General features: G+C 29.5%; 1 protein-coding gene and 1 pseudogene across 1 annotated transcript; both read right to left on the minus strand.

The window, feature by feature from the left end:
* Positions 1-3,763: 3,763 nt before the first annotated feature.
* LOC114180684 lies at positions 3,764-4,779 on the minus strand. Its single transcript, XM_028066986.1, has 2 exons — positions 4,447-4,779; positions 3,764-4,300 (listed from the first exon to the last, which is right to left on the minus strand). The coding sequence occupies exons 1-2, from the start codon at positions 4,777-4,779 to the stop codon at positions 3,764-3,766; spliced, it is 870 nt and encodes a 289-aa protein (XP_027922787.1).
* A 1,999-nt stretch (positions 4,780-6,778) lies between these two features.
* Positions 6,779-7,811, minus strand: LOC114180685 (annotated as a pseudogene).
* Positions 7,812-21,622: the final 13,811 nt, after the last annotated feature.

Below are 21,622 nucleotides of genomic sequence, written 5' to 3' on the forward strand. Positions count from 1 at the left end.
AAATCAAAGGATGGAATTCCTTTGGTGTGTTTGTATGTATATATATGTTTTATATATATATATGATTGTTTAATTTTTAGCTCACCCTATCTACTTGTGTTTGGCGATGATTGTCTACACAGTACACGGGAGCAAATGATGTTGTAAATGGATCTAGTGAGGCATAGAGCCAGAGCGGGACTAGTAGGAGAAAAGAGTTTTCTGAGTTTTATGTTTTATGTTTCAAAATAAATTATAATATTTTATATTACTAGACTTTGATGATTGTAATGAAGTTTATAATTATGGTTTTAAAGTTTATTCTATGGTGAATGAAAGTTTTAAATTTCCCGCGTTTTGGGGAATTACAATTATATTAAATGAGGTTTTAATATTATTTTATTCTATTTTATTTAAAATTCGTAATATCCGGGCGGGATGTTACAACTTGATTGGAAGAAATCCAGTCCATTCCTAAGATTACATCTAATTGAGACAAAGGTAGACAAACTAAATTTACAAGAAATTTTCTATTTTCAAGTAGTAGAGGACAATCTTAACAAACTTTATAGATAATTACAAATTTATTGGTTGGAGTTGAAACAACTAAACAAGTGTTTAAAAAGAGGTAGACAAGTTAAGGTGTTGAACACAATAATTAGAAATGAATAAGTGAGTTGCACATGAGTCATACAATACATTTAAGTTTTACCTTTAATAAAACACATACCTTAAATCAGATCATGGTTCTTAGTGGCTTCAACTCCAGTCATGGTACAAATTCTCCATGTTGTGGTAGGTCTTGCCTTGGGTGCAGTAGGATTGAAATGTGGCTTTTGTTGTCCATACTTAAATAATATGTAACCAGGTTTTCCACACTTAAAATAGAACAGACCTTTAAGATGACAATCTTTAGTATAATGACATTGTCCACATTTAAAGCATTTGATACGATTATCCACAAGTCTATTGGAATTTCCTGAAAAGGATTGGCTGATTTGAGATTTCCATTGGGGGTGATTATAAGGTTTTCCTTCAAAGTGTCTGTTTTTATTTATCTAGGGTCTAAAATCTCTTGGTTTGTTGTTTTGGTTGTTTTCAAATTCTTCCAAAAATCTATACTTGTGAATAAAAGTAGGGAGATCAGAAATTTCTAGTACCTTTACTATTTTTCTCAATTCAGGCGTAAGTCCAATTTCAAACTTTATACACTTCATCCTCTCCTCTTGGTGATAAAAGAAAATGGAGTATTTTCCTAATTCTTCAAACTTGAAAGCATATTCTCCCACTGTCATATTTTCTTGTTTCAATTGCATAAACTCTATTTCTTTTTCTCTCCTCACATCATTTGGGAAATATTTTTCTAAGAATTTTGTTCTAAATACTTCCCAGATTATAATTATTCTCCCCCCTCAAGCATTCTCTTAGTATTATCCCATCACTATTTGGCTTCTCCGATCAACATAAATATCACATAATTCACCTTTTGATTTTCAATACAGTTCATAACTCTACATATTTTCTCTATCTTTTTAATCCATAATTCAGATTTTTCTAGGTCATAATCTCTACAATATTGTGGAGATTTATTTCTCCTAAATTTAACTAACCCTTATGATTCAAGGGTTATTTTAGGTTTTTAATTTCTTAATAGAACAGTAATCATGTCTTTGATAACTTGTACTGCTTTAGTTAATTTATTATTCCTCTCATTATAATTTCTTAATAGAACAGTAAATATATTAACTTTTTTATATAAACTTTTAACACATATTTCTACGATAACACATTACATAGCTTATAATTACATCATATATATATATATATATATATATATATATATATATATATATATATTATAATATATTTTATATTTTACATCATTTATACAAAGTAATAATTATGTTAAAATAAATCTATAATATACATACAATATTATTAATTTATGTTTCTTATATATTAAATTATTTTATAACGATCATAACTATACATTATTATTTGAAGTTGTTAGCATTTGATTAAAAATACATTATTTTTATAATACCAGTATTAAAATAACTGTAATACATATATTACTAGTAGTATAAAATTATTACTAGTTAATTAGTCTTGATTTCCTATATATTTATAATTGTCATATTTATATATTAATAATGTTAGATCTTTAAAAGGGAAAGGTTCACTAGGGAACAACTCTCAACCCAAGACCTTAAGACAATGAATTTACAAGTTTATATTGTACTTTTGATAGAGGGACTATACTATTATACTATACTCGTATGAGCTTACCACTGAGACTAATCATTGGCTCTGATAACACTGTTAGATCTTTAGAGGAGGAAGGTTTACTAGGAGTCACAACACTAATGAAACTTGAGCTTAACCACATAAGACAATAACCTTACTCTCAACATCATACCTTTAGGCAACGAATTTACATCTCTTTATCCTTATATAGTGCTCTACTTTCTCATTTCTACACAATATGAAACTTAGACTCACTTGGATTCTCAACACATAATTTAGATGTATTGTTATTTCTAATAATACTAATTTTCTTTTTTAATATATATATATATATATATATATATTAAAATGTAATAAATTTTTTTATTGAAAATATTGTATTATAAAATTTATTGATGTAAAATGTAATTGTTGATATTAATGATACTATTTCAATGATTTTGAAGTTAAAACAATGGCTATTTCGTCGATTTTGAAGTTGAAACAATAGTTATTTTTACTATTCTTAGTATTTATCTTGACTTTTCACTTAATAATTTATGTTTAAAATTATCACTTTTTTAAAAAATATATAATTTACTTATACACTTATAATTTAATTTGAAAAATGATTATATTAACAATTATTTTTCAATATCTCAAAATAATTTGATCATCAAATACAAAAAAAAAAAACATTATTACCTTGTGTTTGGATGAGGTAATTTAACAATTCTAAGAAATTGAAATGTATAGCATTTGAAATTTTTGTAATTGAATTTCCATCATTTTCTAAATAACTTGTTTGGATAGGGTAATTAGAATACCATACATTTGAATTTCTTGTTTGGATAAGACAATTGAATTTCTTATAAAATAAAATTTTATTTTAATAAAATTTATTTCAATGTATAAAATTTTTAAATTAAATTTAAAAAATAGTAATGAACTTAAAATATTTAAATAATATTTAATAGTTCAATTTAAAAATATTAGCCAACTTTTTAATATTAATTAATATTAAAAATTCTGGATCAACAATAATATAATTTATATCAATATCGATTCACTCTATCAAAGAAATATATTATTAATTACTAATTACTTCATTTATAAACAATAAAATAATTAAGTATAAAAATCACAAGCTTAATATATAACGTAAAAACACAATATTATCAATGTGATGTAATTAACCCACAAATATAACATAAATCCATAAATTGATATCACAATTAACCAAACTCATTATCTTAAGTTACGATGTCAAGCATTTTACCATTAAAAAGGAAAACTAAATAACATGTTAAAACAAGTGTTTTCTTATTTAATATGTTTGTTTTATAATTTTTCCACATCCAACTAGTAAGTCTTTCAACACCCTCTCTAGTTCTCTTTAACATCCTGTTTCAGTCCTCTTCAACATCTGCTAGACCTACACAAGTGCAACAAAATTTATCAATCATAGTGTTGTACAATTAATACGAATATGCAGCAGACTTAACCAAATACCATGAAATTAATCAATCACAAGAAAATATATATTACATACCATGATTTAAGTTGTAGAAATATGTATTAAAACATAATCTTCCTTCTGCTCAATTGGAAGGGCTTTCACAATAGCTAATTGTTTTGGCATGTCAGCTAACCATTTAACAGCTTTAGCCCATTGTTCTTTAGTAAGATTTGGCATTAAACGCACCTCATCTAGCACTTCTTTGATTTCATTTTCATCAACCTTTTCACCATATACATGTGTCAATCGCTTAAAAGACTCAGCCACATCTTTCATTGAAGCAGCCATTAGCTCTTTTTCACTAATATTTCTCCTTTGAGATTGTGTACTAGTAGAACTTGAAGTAGATTGTGCTTTTCTTTTTAAGTTAGAGTTTGGTTCCTCCAAATCTATAGTAGCATTCAAGTCCTCCAAACCCACAAAATTTACTTCAGTTATCTCTTTACTCATGACTTCATCATCATCCATAGCAGTTTCAGCTCCATGACCAGTAGCTCTATCTTTAGCACATAAATCCACTATATCATCCCAATTTGGAATTGCTTTGAATCGAAAATGTCTAGCCTCCTTATGCGACTTGAAAATGAAAAGGAAGAAGTCAATAATAACACAACTACAATTCCATACAAAGGAATTAGACCATACAATCACTGCTTACTCAAAGATATAATGGCACATAAAAAAAACAATTACTACAGGATTGCATGTAAAAGAGTACTTACAGTGACATATTCATTCCATACATTTTCATCACCAATTGTAATCATATGTTTGGTTCCATCCCAATCAAATCCACTCTGACCAAGGATGTCACTTACAACTCCATACCATGATCTCCAAAGTTTGATTCGATTTTTAACATTCTCCCAAGTGACTTGGACTTTGAAGCTGTTGGATAACACTACAACTGCAGCATTATATGCAACTCTTTTCCAAGCTCCGTCACTCTTATTGCCCATGTTTCTTTGATCTCTTAATACTTCAGCTAACACACGTTCCATCTCCAAATTCCATGAAAAATAACTTCTTGTTTCATCATTGCTTCTTTCTGTCATGTTTTTTTTACCCTTTATATTTTCTTAACCTACACATAACAAATAACTTGCATAAGTGATTCTAAAAGATAAACAAGAAATTTACAAAACTTATCAATTCAAGCAAAATTCTCAATTTACTATGATGATCATAAAGACAATAATTTTCACCTGCTAAATCTAACACCAACAATCTACAATTACTTATCAATGATCAAATGTACATATACTTAGATTAATATCGCATATGCCAAACTAGGTTTCTAATAAGTCTGTAGGTGACATGAAATAGCAGATCAAGTTTTGGGCTAAAGCAGTGGCTTCAAACGTACACCAAGAATGCTGAGAAAACCCATTGATTGGAGCAGTGGCAACAGTAAATTCAGAAGATATTCGCACTACAACATAAATTGATCAATCAAATTGTAAAATCATGGTTATGGTGGAAAACAAAAATATCTTAGCTTTAACTCTCTCAATGGCTTTATGTGGCACAAATCTAGAGATTACTCATTTCTACAAAGTTTGAGACCACTTCGTTGGTCATGTTCGAAAGATTCTCACCAAATATAGTATATGTTTAAACGATAAGAACCATTTTGCAGAAAGAATTCAACAAAGAAATGATTGGTTAAGACATTGATTTAGCTGCAGAATAATGATGTTATTATATTCCGTGGATCCAACTATTCCTTTTAATTTATTCCTCGATCTGGCATATCTCGTGTTGGAAGTATTCATCTTAATTTTTTTAGTTCATTGCAGAACGTGAAAATGGAATAACTATGGAGTGGAAAATAATGAAGGTACACCTTCATCACTAATCACAGATCTAGAGTTAATTAGTACTATATATAAGATGCAATAAGTTTGGTTTTGTTTCATGGAAAAATTAATCAAGGAAAAATTACAATAATCAAGAAATTATAAGAAAACTACTTATGGACTAGAGTGGAAAAAATTATTCAAATCAATACATAAATTCTCAAGATGTGCGTATAATTATTTTTAAAAGTTGTGGTAATTATATTTGATAAGGTTTAATAACAAAAGAAATAACAAAAGAAAGACACTAATACACTACAGAGAACAAAATGTAGTGTTTAATAGTGATACTAAATAAAAATAGATTAACTTTAATATTGATCTCAAATATCATAACTACAGAACAATAGTCAGAACTAAATGCACCCATACTATGTTGTAATCCTAAGTTGCTAGGTTTTCATTTATTAACTAAATTACGGGAATCACATAGATTATTTTTTAACAATTCTATAGCAGTATGTCTCTGCATAATATGCAGAACATATATCATGACATTATTCATTTGTGAAACTTTTGTCTGCATAATTCATGATAACATGAGAATAGTATTTCTAATAACAAAAATTTGGTATGGAAGCAACTACTGAGTATTGCTAATGCATGTTCAAAGGGATGAAAATAATTTATATTAAGATATATGGTACCTCAATTCTCTTTTGCTTTTTCTGGTTTCAATTTCCCCAATCTTGAATTACTTGGTAAATGGTTTTATGTAGATAAACAATGCTGGAACATGACCACCTAAGAACCTAAAAACCCCATTCTAGAACTAGGACAATTCCTTCAAACACAACAGAGATTGTACATGCCATTTCTGAATCAAATATAATAACAGAGGCATACAGTATCTACTATTTTAATACTGATAAAAAGAATATCTTAGTATTTCAAATGCACACTGTATATGATTCAAAACCTGAAATTATTGGAGGTGCCGAGTGTGTGAAAAAGAAGTCAAACATAAATGAAAATAGATATGTTGAGCACACAACATAAATCACGACAATTGTTAAAATCAAAAGATCATATTAGCATAACATCTATGTAACTCAAAGCAAGAATCATATCCTGAACTCAAAGCAAGAATCAGATCCTGAAATTAACAAATTCTTCTCAAACACTCTAGTCTCAATCTCAGATAAATAAATAATCACATAATGAAATAAGCCAACTAATGACATAAAAGGTGACTTCATCTTTGATAACTAGCAAACATATTCATTGCTAATGTGTCTCGAAATCTTGTCCATTCTTCGGTGACTTGAATAGTTGCAACTTCATCTGTGATATTGTTTTGAATTATTTCCCTTGATAGGGTTAACTCTTCATCTACATTAGCTAAAAGCTCTAGGTCTTGAACTTCTAAAACTTTATCAGTTAGTCCCTCATTTCTGATGAAGTTGTGTAACACAAAACAAGCATTGATAATCCTTATTTATGTCTTTATATCAAAAAATGAAGGAGTTCTTAATATGCTCCATCGTTTTTTCAATATCCCAAATGACCTTTCTATTGCATTTCGTGCACTTGCATGACGAAGATTAAACAACTCCTTGTAAGTTTGAGGGGTGTTCCCAATCCACTCATTGAGATGATATCTAGTCCCACGATATGGTGCTAAAAATCCAGGACCATTAGTATATCCCGCATCCACAAGAAAGTACATACCTACAACAGTTTAAAGTAAAAATCATAGGCTTCAATTAAAATTAAATTAAATATTATTTTTAAAAGATATTACCAGTTGGGATTTTAAGTTTATTTTGACGATGTAAAGCATCTCGTAATACTCGAGAATCTCCTGCAGAACCTTCCCACCCAGGTAACACATAAATAAACCTTAAATCTGGACCACAAACTGTCACCCTTTCTATTACGATATTTAGGCCTATCTTCTGGAGAAACTGTTATCGGAATATGAGTTCCATCAAGTGCTCCAACACATTTCTACAAGCAACATACATTTATTAATATGTAATGTCTATACAAATGTGTAAAGTTAATTAATCTAGTATAATTATCAATAAACATACCTCAAACCATCTCCATCTACTTGCATCAAGACCTACCAGGTTATAAGTATGAAACTTCAAATAATCCTTGCTCACTTTCATTATCGCTCTTAAGACATTATTGAATTGTCTACTTATTGTTTCTTTTTATCTATAGTAACTAAATTGTATCACCCTGTACTTAAGATTGTGAGCCAGGATATGTAAAAACATCGCCACTGCCTCAGTTATTGGAATATTTTTCGTTCTTCCCAATCCACCTCTCTCTTGTAAAATTTTACAAAGTTTGAGAAACGCACTTTTACTAACTCTTAGTTGTTCAATACAATCTTTTTCTGTCCCTCTATAAAGACGATTAAGGAAATTACGTCGTTCCAATTCCCAATTACGAGCATGTTCCTTATCTAAGTAATTATTGTGATACCATACTGTTATACTCATAAACATATAAACAACATAAGCAGCAGCAATCATAATGATTTTCTTAAATTCCTCTCTTTTACGTTTCCTTGAAATAATTGCACCATCATTTATACTAGTATCCATTTCTTAACAATATGTTGGCACTGAAAGAGTAAAAGGAAACAACAATTAGTTAAGTATGTACTTGTGGAACCCGACTCATCAGATTAACCACGTGACAATAGCAAAATTCAGTCAATCATAATCTAGAAGCTGGGTTGAATTAATGTAGATGGGAACATGTTAAGAAATACTAATTAAACAACAAAATCCATATTGAATATAGTATCTAAAAGTTGTGTGTGTTATGTGAATTTTGTATCTATCTATTATCATCCGTTTATGATTACATATAGTATTATGTAAAGGAGCCATGATAGTATTATCTAATTAAACAACAAAATCTGGCGTCTGTTTCCTTATAATGTAAAGGAGAAGGACACTAGATATAGGATTAAATTCATACTTGTTCACTATGCTAATTAATCCGAGAAAACCTCCATAAAAAATATCATACCAAATAATTTGAGTGAATATGCCATCAAGTGGGTTGTTCCATCCTATCGCTTTTACATTTCCTCAAAGTATTGATTAGGTCCAATGAGAACTAAAATACAGTAGATGGACTGAACAACCATATTCTAGGTTGAGTTATTCAACTTAATTTTTAATTGGTATATTGAACTCTCTACTACAACACTGTCTTATTTTAATAGAAGCGGGTAGACTGATTATATGTTTAATAGTTTGTGTTAATCAAGTTTGTGGTTAAACCTGCTTTGTAACAAAGCAGAGGTTGTCTGGGATGCTTCCTAAATCCTCCTACGATTAAAGGCCAAGGAATGAACAAAGACATAACAGAGCAGATGTTGCTTGCTTAAGTTTAACACTAGAAAAAATTAGCTAACCTATTAAACTGAGATATGTGAAAAAAGAAAACTAACATTGTGACTTGAACATTTCATCAAATATGTAGTAGGCAAATGGGAAAAAAATGATAAACACAAAATTTTAAACTAACATTGAAACCTAAATCCCAAATGCAACAACCAAAAAAGGAAGAACAATGAAAATAAAACAAAAAATAGAGAAGAAAAGGGAAAGAACAAGTTGTGATAGTGTGAAGGAAATAAAAATGTGGTGGAAGAGGAAGAATCCAGTGTACCTGCAGAGGAGTAGAATGGGTTGAGCCTGAGCGAGGAACAATGACGGAGCAGAGCCAGTGAGAGAGGAACAGTGACGGGGCACACCAGAATAGTGAGAGAGGAACAGTGACGAGGCACACCAGAATATTCCCGTGAGCAGAGTGTACAAAGTGTGAGGTGAAGAATTTGAAATTCTAACTATTTTGAGGGCATTTCAATTACTACTCTTTTAGTTAATTAAAATTCTTTAAAAAAATACCTGCATTTCAAATACCTTTTAATTTTTCTGTCCAAACAACACATTTTACCACAAAGAAATTTAAATTCTTTAAAAAAATGAATTGACTCATTAAATTACCCCATCCAAACACACTCTAAGACAATGAATTTACAAGTTTATATTGTACTTTTGATAGAGGGACTATACTATTATACTATACTCGTATGAGCTTACCACTGAGATTAATCATTGGCTCTGATAACACTGTTAGATCTTTAGAGGAGGAAGGTTTACTAGGAGTCACAACACTAATGAAACTTGAGCTTAACCACATAAGACAATAACCTTACTCTCAACTTCATACCTTTAGGCAACGAATTTACATCTCTTTATCCTTATATAGTGCTCTACTTTCTCATTTCTACACAATATGAAACTTAGACTCACTTGGATTCTCAACACATAATTTAGATGTATTGTTATTTCTAATAATACTAATTTTCTTTTTTAATATATATATATATATATATATATATATATTAAAATGTAATAAATTTTTTTATTGAAAATATTGTATTATAAAATTTATTGATGTAAAATGTAATTGTTGATATTAATGATACTATTTCAATGATTTTGAAGTTAAAAAATGGCTATTTCGTCGATTTTGAAGTTGAAACGATAGTTATTTTTACTATTCTTAGTATTTATCTTGACTTTTCACTTAATAATTTATGTTTAAAATTATCACTTTTTAAAAAAATATATAATTTACTTATACACTTATAATTTAATTTGAAAAATGATTATATTAACAATTATTTTTCAATATCTCAAAATAATTTGATCATCAAATACAAAAAAAGCGCATTATTAAATATGTTTTTTATATTTTTAAAATCATTTAGTAGTGTAACATCCCATTTCAACAAGTTAAAAATAATAAAATAGGATGTTTCATAATAATATTCAAAACTGGTAATTCAGCGTACAAAGTATATTAATACAATCTTACAAAATATAATACTATAAAAATATATCATTTATACACTTTAAACTAAAACAATAAGCTCTATAATTAATAAAATACTAAAGCTCCTCGAGACTTTTACCTACTCTAATTGATAGCTCATCATCCTCTAGAGGTACATTTAAACCCGCAACTTCATCTGCTCCCACCGAATAGGTGATCATCACAAAAAGGAAGAGACTAGGGATGTCAACGGGACGGGTAAGGTCTGGGTAGTAGCTCCCCCACACCCTACCTGCTGGATAAATATTCGCCCCGTACCCGTACCCATATCCGTTGGGTATCTGTTATGCGGGTGCCCGTCTATTTTTTTCATATCCGCGGGTATCCACGGGTACCCCCGGGTATTTACAAAATTATTTAGAAAATAAATATTTAATCATAAATTCAAATAAAATAAAATAAAATACATCATTGTCATAAATTTTAAATAAAGTTCAAACAAACTCAAGTCCATACAAGTCCAAATAATTATAAAAATAAATATAAAATGACGTTCAACACAATGAAAATTCTTTAATTAGTGTTTTGATCAACAAGTTCACTTTCTCCGATTGATTCCTGAAAAATAATCAAATAATAAACCCCAACTGTCACACACCAAGTATTCTTATTTTTATTCCATCATTTGACAGCAAGCATACCATAAACGTCATTGTCTATATAGGGTTTGACGTATATGCCCAATTTCAAAGAAGGGAAAGAGAAGAATGTCAAGGGATGTACTTGGAAGAAGACAATGTACCAATACTTAAAGCTGTAAGAATGAAGACAGAAGAAGATAAGATGTACAACTTAGAAAATATTAGATCAAAATGTTTTTTAATAATATATAAGGGTATTTTTGTGAATTAAAGTTTAGCGAGTACGGATATCCACGGGTACGGATACTATGATACCCGTACCCACCCCGTTAACATGCAGGTATCAAAAATACCTGTACCCGCAGGTAGCGGGTATCCATTTTTAATATCTGTTTCCTACCCATTGCGGGTTTTATCCGCGGATACCCGTGGGTACGGATATTTTTGACATCCCTAGAAGAAACAAAACACAACAACCAAAAAGTGCAAGTTTAAGCTAGCTGAAGGGAGGTACACATGTATTTATATTCACAACACACTATGTTGATTTTATTATCACAATATATATATATATATATATATAAAATAATTACACAAAATCCTACATGCCATTAAACTCTTCTAGACTCAATTATCCGGATACATGACCTTGACATAGGAGATCACTCAAGGTGTGCACTGATAGAGCCTTTTTGTCGCCTAAAAGACTCGGTCAAATCCAATTTCCCCTTAAAATTACAATATAGGGAGAACCTTGGGAATCAAGTCGTGGACATGACTAAAGTCAAATGCAATGTTTGTACTTGAATTGTGGTGGGGTGATTTATTAAAAATCAACACTAAACAATAGAAAACTCAAAATCATCAAATGCAAAGAATTGCTATGAACTATGCATGCATGCATGACATGTAATGCACTAAATGGTAGAGAATGATGAATTAACTAATCCTAAATACTCAAAACATGTTTAATGTTAAAAAAAACCACAAAATTATGCAGCAACGAAAAACGGGAAGTGAAGAGCGAATCAAACTTGATGATTTGTGGAGGGAATTGTAAAATTATTGATGCTAAAAGTTTGAGGAACATAAAAAGGAGCTAAATGAAACCACAAGTTGGAATAGAACACGTAAACGATGCTATATTCAAATGGAATAGTAACATGGGCGCTTGGACAATACAAAGTTATGCAGAAAAATGCAAATTGATGAAATGGTGAGGGAATTAGGTGTGTAGGGTTTTAAATAGCTTAGAAATCATTCTAGGAGTGTGCACGAATTTACGAAACTCAAAATGATTAAGAAACAAGTGAGAATTTAATGGAATAGTAACTAGTGGTGTGTGTGTGTGTGTGTGTGAACGTGAAAATGGTACAAAATTGGGGTTTTGGTGATTTGATGATGGAAACTCAAATTAAAGTTGCAAATAGTTAAAGGAACTTAAAAGTGACGTGTGTGAAGTGGTGTAATGAGAAGAAACTTGAAATTGTAGCAAAAGTGTAATGAAATTGAGAAATATGAGTGAAATGAGCTTGGCTACTACCATTGGTCTTTAATCTAACCCATTCATCTTGTTTTCTCCAAAACAATGATGTATAAAGGACTTTTGCACACACCAATTCATAGGCCTGATTCCAAAACCTAGATTCGGTAAGGTAGTGGTTTAATGGAAAATGATGATGAACATTATAAAACCATAGACCAAATGAACAATACTTTAATTTTCATTCATTGACGCTAAAATCTAGATTACAATACCAAAAAAATGAGTGCAAGGAATTGCCCCAACCTTCCTCTCACCAAGGCTTGAGCTATCCAAGCTTCCAAAGGCAAAAATGGAGTGAAAAATAGGTGTTGGAAGGGTGAATTTCGTGTCTCTCCAATGAGGTGGTATGGTGGTGTGTAAATATGGTATCCAATGGTCCAAGAAATATGCAAAATAATCCCTAGGAGGCTGTTGGGTCATCCCCCATGCCACCTCACCAAATCTACCCTAAAACCTCCTCTACACTCCGTCACCTATCACCAAATAAGCCCAAACTTCAAAGTGCAACATCTTCTCAGATTTTTGGAAATCCCAAGGCCTAAAAAATTCATATTTAGTGTCCTAAATTGCTCCAAATGATTGGCTATTGATTTGGGGTCCAAATGGCAAAAGTCAATTTTAAGGTCAACCATGCAACTTTCGCATATTGCATGCTTTGCCACCAACTCAACCTTGTGCTATGTGAACTTTTAGGCCTTCAAATCTTCAATAAAACATTGCCCAATGATAGATAACCTAAAAATTGATCAAAAACTCAAGTGGAAGGTTAGCTCTACCTAGACACTACTTGAACAACTAAGCTAAAATGACAAAAAACGTGAAAACTAAGAATTTTGCTCATTTGACCCTAAACCTCGGTTTTTGGTGTTTGACCACTTCCAACAAGTGTCATTAGGCATTTATAATGATTCCACAATGTTAAATCACTCAAATTGGAAGAATTTCAAAAACTCAACTCTAAAGTCAATTATGTCATGGTTTAAAGGCTAAATATGCAAAATTTGGCTCTTAACACTAGGTTTGACTAACCTAAGACCCTAGGATTCAAAAATTGATGCAACCACACTCAAATGATGTTTAAAAAAACACTTTACAAACACTAATTTTATGAAAAATGCGAAAATGGTCTTAAGTGAGGAATCTAACCTAATATGCTCAAATAAACTATTCTAGAATGAAAAAAAAAAAAACACTTTAACTAATGAAAACTAACAAAATTCAAGACACATCATGCACTTGTAGTAGTATTTATGCCCTGCAGAGGCCATAACAAAGGGGTTATCACCCTACTACTCACTTGGTAGGTCCCCTTCGCTCATAGAATCAAAATGATCCAATGACTAAGACCTTTTACCACTCTCACCACATAATCCATTCTACTCTATTTGAGCATGAATGATTATTAGAGTATCAGGAAACCTCCTTACAGCCTACCCTATGTCAAAGCATACCCTAAGCCACCACCACGAAGAATTTATCCTTGAAATTCCTTAACCATCATATAATGTACACAACCACATCGTCATTTCAATTAATAATAATAAACATCATACATACACATAACCATATTATATTTTCAATTAATAATAGTTTGCATCATAAACATGCTTAGAATCAATCACAAAACATTCAAAAACAACTAAACATGAAAAATAGGCAAAACAAGACAAATGACATTATGCAAAAAGTACATCAAAACGATGAAAACCATTTCTCTAACCACAAACTTCAAAGTAAAGATCCCACTAGTCAAAGTGAAGAATCACGTGTCTAAGATGAACTGTCAAAATTTCAGCTTGATCAAACGGTTAATGAAGCAGGAATATTCATTTTACTAAGAGGACGCAAACTAGAAAGAAAGGGTGGCGCCCGACGTTGGAAAAGTGGTGTCCGTGATAATCGATTATTCTTAGAGATAATCAATTATCTCAGTTAAAACTGGTTTTTGATAAAGCCTCTGTGATAATCGATTATCGTCTGCTGATAATAGATTATCTTTGCTGGTAATAGATTATCACAGCGAGAAAAATGTTTTTATAAAGTTTATGTGATAATCGATTATCACTTATGATAATCGATTATCTATGGCAGTTGTGACTTAACTTTTCATATTCTTAACCTAATTTCTAAATAGGCTTCTATAAATAAAATGGTAGACTTTCATTTGAATATACAAAAGTTAGAGAAGTCTGAGTACTTGAGAACTCTTTGTGGGAAGGCTTTGAAAAACCTAGTGTGGGTAGAGTGATAACTTTCATCAAGTGGAATCTTGAGTTATTGAGTGTTGCTGCTATTGGTAGGAGAAGTTGGTCATCCTTTGTGTGATTCAAAGAGATGTCAATTCCTTGTGTGATTCAAGGAAGGTGTTTCTTCATCTCTTGTGTGATTCAAGAGAGGTGTCTTCATCCTTTGTGAGATTCAAAGAAGGTGTTTTCTAAACCCTAATCTCTCTTATCATTGATTGTAAGTTTGGTTTATTTTAAGTGATTGAGTTAATCTCTGTTTGAGAGATTAACAACTGGATGTAGAGTCTTTTGATCCGAACCAGTATAAATACCTTGTCCAATTTTCTCTTCCCTACTCTCTTTATTTTATTGTGTTTATTAAAATAAAGGAAAGAATTATAATTGAACTTTTATATTAATAAGGGAAAAATTTTAAAAGCACAATTTTTATTAAGAACCTATTCACCCTCCCTCTTTATTTTTGTCTCTTAACAAATTATTCCACTTCTTAATTACAACATCCTATAGAAGATTAAAACCTCACATGCAACAGAAAACAAATGAAGACAAAAAAAAAATAGTTGAAACTTAACTTACATGAATGGAAAAACTTATCTATCCAAATTGAAGAGCTCACTGCGAGGATCACTCATACAGTCTCAAATCTTCAATCAGGCGAACATAAGATAAGGACCCTGGGAGAGAAGTGAAAGAACTCTTAAAAAGTGGTTTCTAGAGTGATAATGTGTTTTAAAATAATGAAACTAGTTTATAATAAAACTATTTATACTAAAAGCTTTTAATCTTGAGTCTCATTATTTTTAAACCGGTGTCACTTCTAAAATGTCATCTTCTAAAATTTCATAGTTACAATATCAAACTATATAATATAAAAAGTATAATCATATTCTTTTCCTTTACTATCTTTACAAAGTTAAATAAACGTAATATACACACATATAATTTTAAATAAACATTTGCCCATATATAATTTTCTTTTTACTTTATCTAAAATTATTACATTGAAAAAAATAAAAATAAAAATTAAAAATTAAAGTTTTTATTTAAAAATTATAAATAAAATAAAGAATATGAATAATACCTTGTTAAAACATAAAAGGGTACATGATATTTATTAAAAACAGGAAAAATGTTATTTAAAGTTTATAGAAAGTGTGAGTATTATTTTAATTACAAAACAATATTTATCTTTAAATTAAAAGAAAAGTGACAATTATTTTGGGTATATTTGGAGAGGTGACTATAATTGTTTTTCTCTAACTTTTTAGAAAAGCATGTGTGAAAGAAGACGATCAACTTTTTCATTAAAGTGATTGATAAAATACAAAAACTTAGATAGTGGCCACATTCCACTTCTTCATAATTCAATGATGTTGATATATTCTGAAGTTAATAAAGGAAAAAATCATGTCAAGTAAAAAAAAAACAACCATTCACAGCCACAAATTTTCCATATGATTAATTGGGTGTTAAGCAAATCTATAAGATAAACTATTTGGTAGTGGATAAATAGAACAATTTATTGTATTAAAAAATATTTAATAGAATTATTTGATAGACTTGATAAATATAAAATAATGGCGACTTTATTATATAAATAAATTTTATGCTTTATATATTAAAATGTATTATTCTGTAATTATAATTTTAAGATTTTCTAAAATATATTACATTTTTTATCAAAAAATTGGTGCTTTTATTTGTTTATCTAAAGTTACATATGTTTTTTAATTGGACAGATAATTTTAATTTAATTTAATTAAATTGAATTGTTATTTGTTTTAAAAAATTTAAAATTTTTATCTCTAAATTAAAATTGTTATTGTAACAAAACATACGAATGAAATAATATATAAATAGTTAAGAATAAAAAAAGTAGGATTAATTATGTTTGTTTGTTTCAAACTATTTTTAAAAAATACATTTCATCTTTAAACCAAATTATATAAAAAGTCAGCAAATGACAGAAAAATATTATATTATAATTTAAGATTAAATATGTTTTTGGTGTCTTAACTTTCAATCAAAATTAAAATTAGTCTTTCTTTAAATTTTGAATCAATTTAGTCTCTCTTTGAGACATATTTAACCATATAATTTATTATAAAATGTTATATGATGAAACTTTACTTTAAGTATCGTTTATTGCAAAAAAAGGTAGGGGTTATCATGGATTGGAGTTTTAATAATCCAATCCATATCCATTTTAGATCTAAATAACTAGATCAAATTTTCAATTCAAATCCATATTTTTAGTATAATTAGTTTGATTTTTTTTTTTAAATCCAAATCCAAATATTTAGATTAAGTTCAAAATCCATAGTTCATTTTTTATAAAAGAAATTTAAATTGAATTTTCTAAAACTTGTATCCTTAGGGTCAACATGATCGAATTTAGCAGAATTTTGGTTAGGGCCAACTCGGCTGAATTTCAGCGTGGAACTGACTCGGCTGACTTTCGGTTGTTGCCAATTTGACCGAATTTTGGTCGGGCCGAGTTGGTCGAATTCGGCCAAATTTTGGCTAGGGTCGACTTGGCCAAATCAAACGAATTTCGGTTACGACAAACTCGATCGAATATGTCCAAATTTCTGTCAAGCTCGACTCGGTAAAATTTGGTCGTATACAACTGAATTTTGGCTGGGGACGACATGGCCGAATACGACAAATTTGGGTCAAGGCCAACTCGATAAAGTTTCGATCATGATCGACTTGAAAGGATTAGGCCGAATTTCGGTCGGAGCCGACTTAGCCTAATACGGCCAAATTTTGGCCAAAATCGACTCGGTTGAATATGGCAAATTTGGGCTAGAGGCTACTCCCCCAAATTTTGGTCGGAGTTGACTTGATCGAATTCGTCGATCAGGACCGACTCGGCTGAATATGGCCAAATTTCGTCTGGGACAACTCGACCAAATACGGCTAAATTTAAGTCAAGGCCAACTCGACCAAATTTCGGTTGGGGCCAACTCGACTTAATTTTGATCAAGACCAACATGGCTAAATACGACCGAAGTTCAATCGTGGTCGACTTAGTCGAATACGACCAGATTTGGCCCAAGGCCGAGTCGGTTGAATTTCGGTCAGTGTGAGTCGGCTGAATATTGTCAAATTTCAACCGTGACCAGCTCAGCCAAAAGGGCCAAATTTCGCGAGGGGCTGACTCGACCGAATTTTGCCAAATTTGAGCTAGGGCCAACTCTGCCAAATTTTCTTCCTGGTCGAGTGGACTAAATTTGATCGAATTTTTGCGAAGCCGATTGGGCTGAATACGACCAAATCTTGGTCGCGGCCGACTCGGCCAAATTTCGTCCAAGAACGACTCACCCCAATGCAATCAAATTTGGGTCGAGGTCGACTCAGCCAAATACGGTCAAATTTGGTTTAGGGTCGACTGGGCCAAATTTCGGTCGAGACCAACTTGACTGAATTCGGCCAAGTACGACAAAGTTTTGTACAGGACCGACTCCGTCAAATACGATCAAATTTGGGCTAGTCCATCTTGACCTTCAGGTTAACCCAATTAAAAATTTATATTTAAAATCTGGATTGAATTTTTAGATTATCCATATTTGAAAATCTATATTTAGATATTAGATATCCAATTCATAAAATATATAAAATATAGATAAGATTGTAATCCAAATCTAATTTAATGAATTTTAAATAGATTGAGTTTTTAATAAAATTGATCTTAAATGGATTGAACAAGAGTAAAAGTGGATTGGATAAAAAAATTGGATTTTTTGTTTACCCTATTTAAAATTAGAGAGACAAAACTTAAAGTTTACATGTGAGAGTGAGAATAATATGATTAGTTAATTAATTGATTAACTAATTGAGATTTATGAAAAGAATTGAAGGGTGTACTACTCTTAAGTGAAAAGTGAGTGATGGAAGCATAGTTGCCGGATTCTATCGTGAAATTAATATTGCAATAATTTTTTATTTGTATTTAAAGGTTTTTGTCTTCAAGCAGTTAAATATAGCTCCACCAATAAGTTAAATCCCTAAATGAATGAAACTTTGGATTCTTACACTCAATAAGCTTTGATGCCTAACCAAAGAGGAAAGAAAATAATTTATTAAACTTTGTTTAGCTTCACTTGTTTAAAGAAAAAATAGTAAAGACATAATTAGTTGTTTTTAAGTAAGTTTTAGCAACATAAAAAGCATTCATAAGGTAAATTTTGAGGACATATATTGTGGTAACTTTTATAATTTACTAATATTAATTGTTTATTTATAATTTAATAGTTTTAATAATTTAAAGTGTTTAACTTAGTGATATATTATAATTTGTTATTATTATTTATCTTCTCTTTTGTTGTCTATCTTTGTTGTTTGCCTTTTTTTTTATTATTAAACTCGTTTTTTAATGAGCTTCTTTTCTATTGTAATTTGTATTTCCTCTTCTTGAATTAAACGCGACGAATCTTACTATTTAGATTCGATTCATCCAATTAAAGCTACAATTTGAATTACAAAGCTCTTCATTAAACCATATGTATCATGGAGAAAAACTTTTGTAACAAGTCATGATTTAAATCATGTGATTTTTACAATTTTAATTACACGCTTTAAAATAGTTCATTTTAGACGTTTCAAGTTAAAAATTATTTAATTGATTTTTAGTTTCTAACTTGTTAATTTTCTTTTATTATTGCTCTTATACTTTAATAGTTAAATATATTTTTTTATGTCAAATTATTTTTAAAATTCATATTTTATTTTTAAATTGAATATATATATATATATATATATATATATATATATATATATATATATATATTTGTATTTTATATAATTTTATTATATAAAATTATTATTCTCTATTTTGTTATTATTGTGGATTAACATTAATCAATAAATTATATTATTTGTTAGTATCAATTATATAGTACATGATTATTAATTTTATGGATAATACGTAATATTAGGTTTTTGATGAATGGTTCGTGATGGATTATATTGTTCAGTGAATAGTTTGTGATGAACTTAAATATTTAATAACCTTGTTGAGAAGTCTCTAGTCTCTGCTGTTAATGATATAAGACTGATACCCTAGTAGTTACTTTTAATAAGATGACGTAAAAATATTTTGTAAGATGTAAGGTACATTTTAGAATAACTTACTAGAAAGAGAGCAATACCCATTCGCACGCAATTCAAAAATGAGAGATAATTTTGATACCACTCTTCCATCTACATTATATTTTGGGATAATTTATTATACGAGGATCTGATGCTTTAAGAAATGGTTTCTCTAAGCATTTTAGTAAAGTAGTTTAAAACAAAATATTTTCATAAGATGTAGTGAGCCTAATTATGTATTAGTATAAAAAACATTATACTTGTAGTTTAAAAACAATTTTCATATTTCTTTTTTATACTTTTCAAATTGAGTTAGAATATTTTTTACATTTTTTTTCTCTCTTGATATTTTGTTCTTCAGTCTCATATTACAATTCAAGTTTCGTTTAACAATTATCACACTTAAATCATTCAAGTTGCATCATGAAAATAGTTTGCCATTTAATTTTCCTGTATTGATATTTCATATTAAGACTTTCTACACCCCCAATAATTTTCGTCTTACAAATATGAATTGATGCTTTGGATTGCCAGCGAAATCAGAATGTAACTTGCACATATTTTGAAAATTCAGTTCTGAAATAATATAAAGTTGCTATAAATTAACAAATTCATTAATCCACCCTATGTTTAGAACATTAATGGTGGTGATTCTAAATGCACTTTTTTATATTCAAAATAACAATTCTGAAATTGGATATATTATATATATTCCAAAACATTGATTTTGAAATGAACGATTCTTATACTTTGTAATATTTTTTTATTCAAAAATTATTATTTTGAAATATATAGTTTACATTTTAGAATGATCATTCAAAAATGTAACTTTTTGTAGTTCAAATTGTTCATTTCACAATTTTCTCATTATCCCACAATGTTTTTCTTTTAAATTTCATAACGGTCGTTCCAAAATACATACATTTTCCAACATGACCATTCCATAATTGAATGCTTATTGTTTATGCTCTTGAATGATCATTCAAAACTACTTTAATATTTCAGAATAACCCTTACGAAATTCAGTGCATATTGTTTATATTCCTCAATAATCATTTTGGAACTACATACATATTTATATTTTGGTTAAAATACCTTTTTGTCCCAATTTTCATCAAGTTCTTTTAAATAAGTTCTAATTTTGGTTGTGTTCAAATAGGTCCCAATTTTCGTCAATTATGTTCAATTGGATCTTTTTTTGCTAATACTGTTTAAATCATTAACGGTCATGAACAGTGACTGCCACGTGTCATTTCGTGGTTTTTTTGAATTTTCTTTTATTTTTTTATTTTTTTATTTTTTTAAATTTTTTTAAAATGTACACGTGTCAACCCAGGAGTGTACCACGTGGCACACTACTGGGTTGACACGTGGACATTTAAAAAAAATTCAAAAAATTTAAAAAAAATTCAAAAATTTTTTTAAAAAAAATTCAAAAAAACCACGAAGTGACACGTGGCACACTCCTAGGACACGTGTACATTTAAAAAAAATTAACAAAATTTAAAAAAATTAAAAAAAATTCAAAAAATAAAAATAATAAAAAAAATTCAAAAAAACCACAAAATGACACGTGGCAGTCACTATTCATGGCCATTAATGATTTAAACGGTGTTAGCAAAAAAAGACCCAATTGAACAAAATTGACGAAAATTAGAACCTATTTGAACACAACCAAAATTAAGACTTATTTGAAA

Source organism: Vigna unguiculata, chromosome 4 (genome assembly GCF_004118075.2).
Source record: "Vigna unguiculata cultivar IT97K-499-35 chromosome 4, ASM411807v1, whole genome shotgun sequence".
Classification (NCBI taxonomy): Eukaryota; Viridiplantae; Streptophyta; class Magnoliopsida; order Fabales; family Fabaceae; genus Vigna; species Vigna unguiculata.

Excerpts from the sequence above, each read along its gene's own strand:
- LOC114180684 (XM_028066986.1), bottom strand. The coding sequence starts at position 4,779 with ATGACAGAAAGAAGCAATGATGAAACAAGAAGTTATTTTTCATGGAAT. Across the intron at positions 4,301-4,446 it reads TATGGAATGAATATGTCACT|TCGCATAAGGAGGCTAGACA; the intron begins GTAAGTACTCTT and ends TTCATTTTCAAG.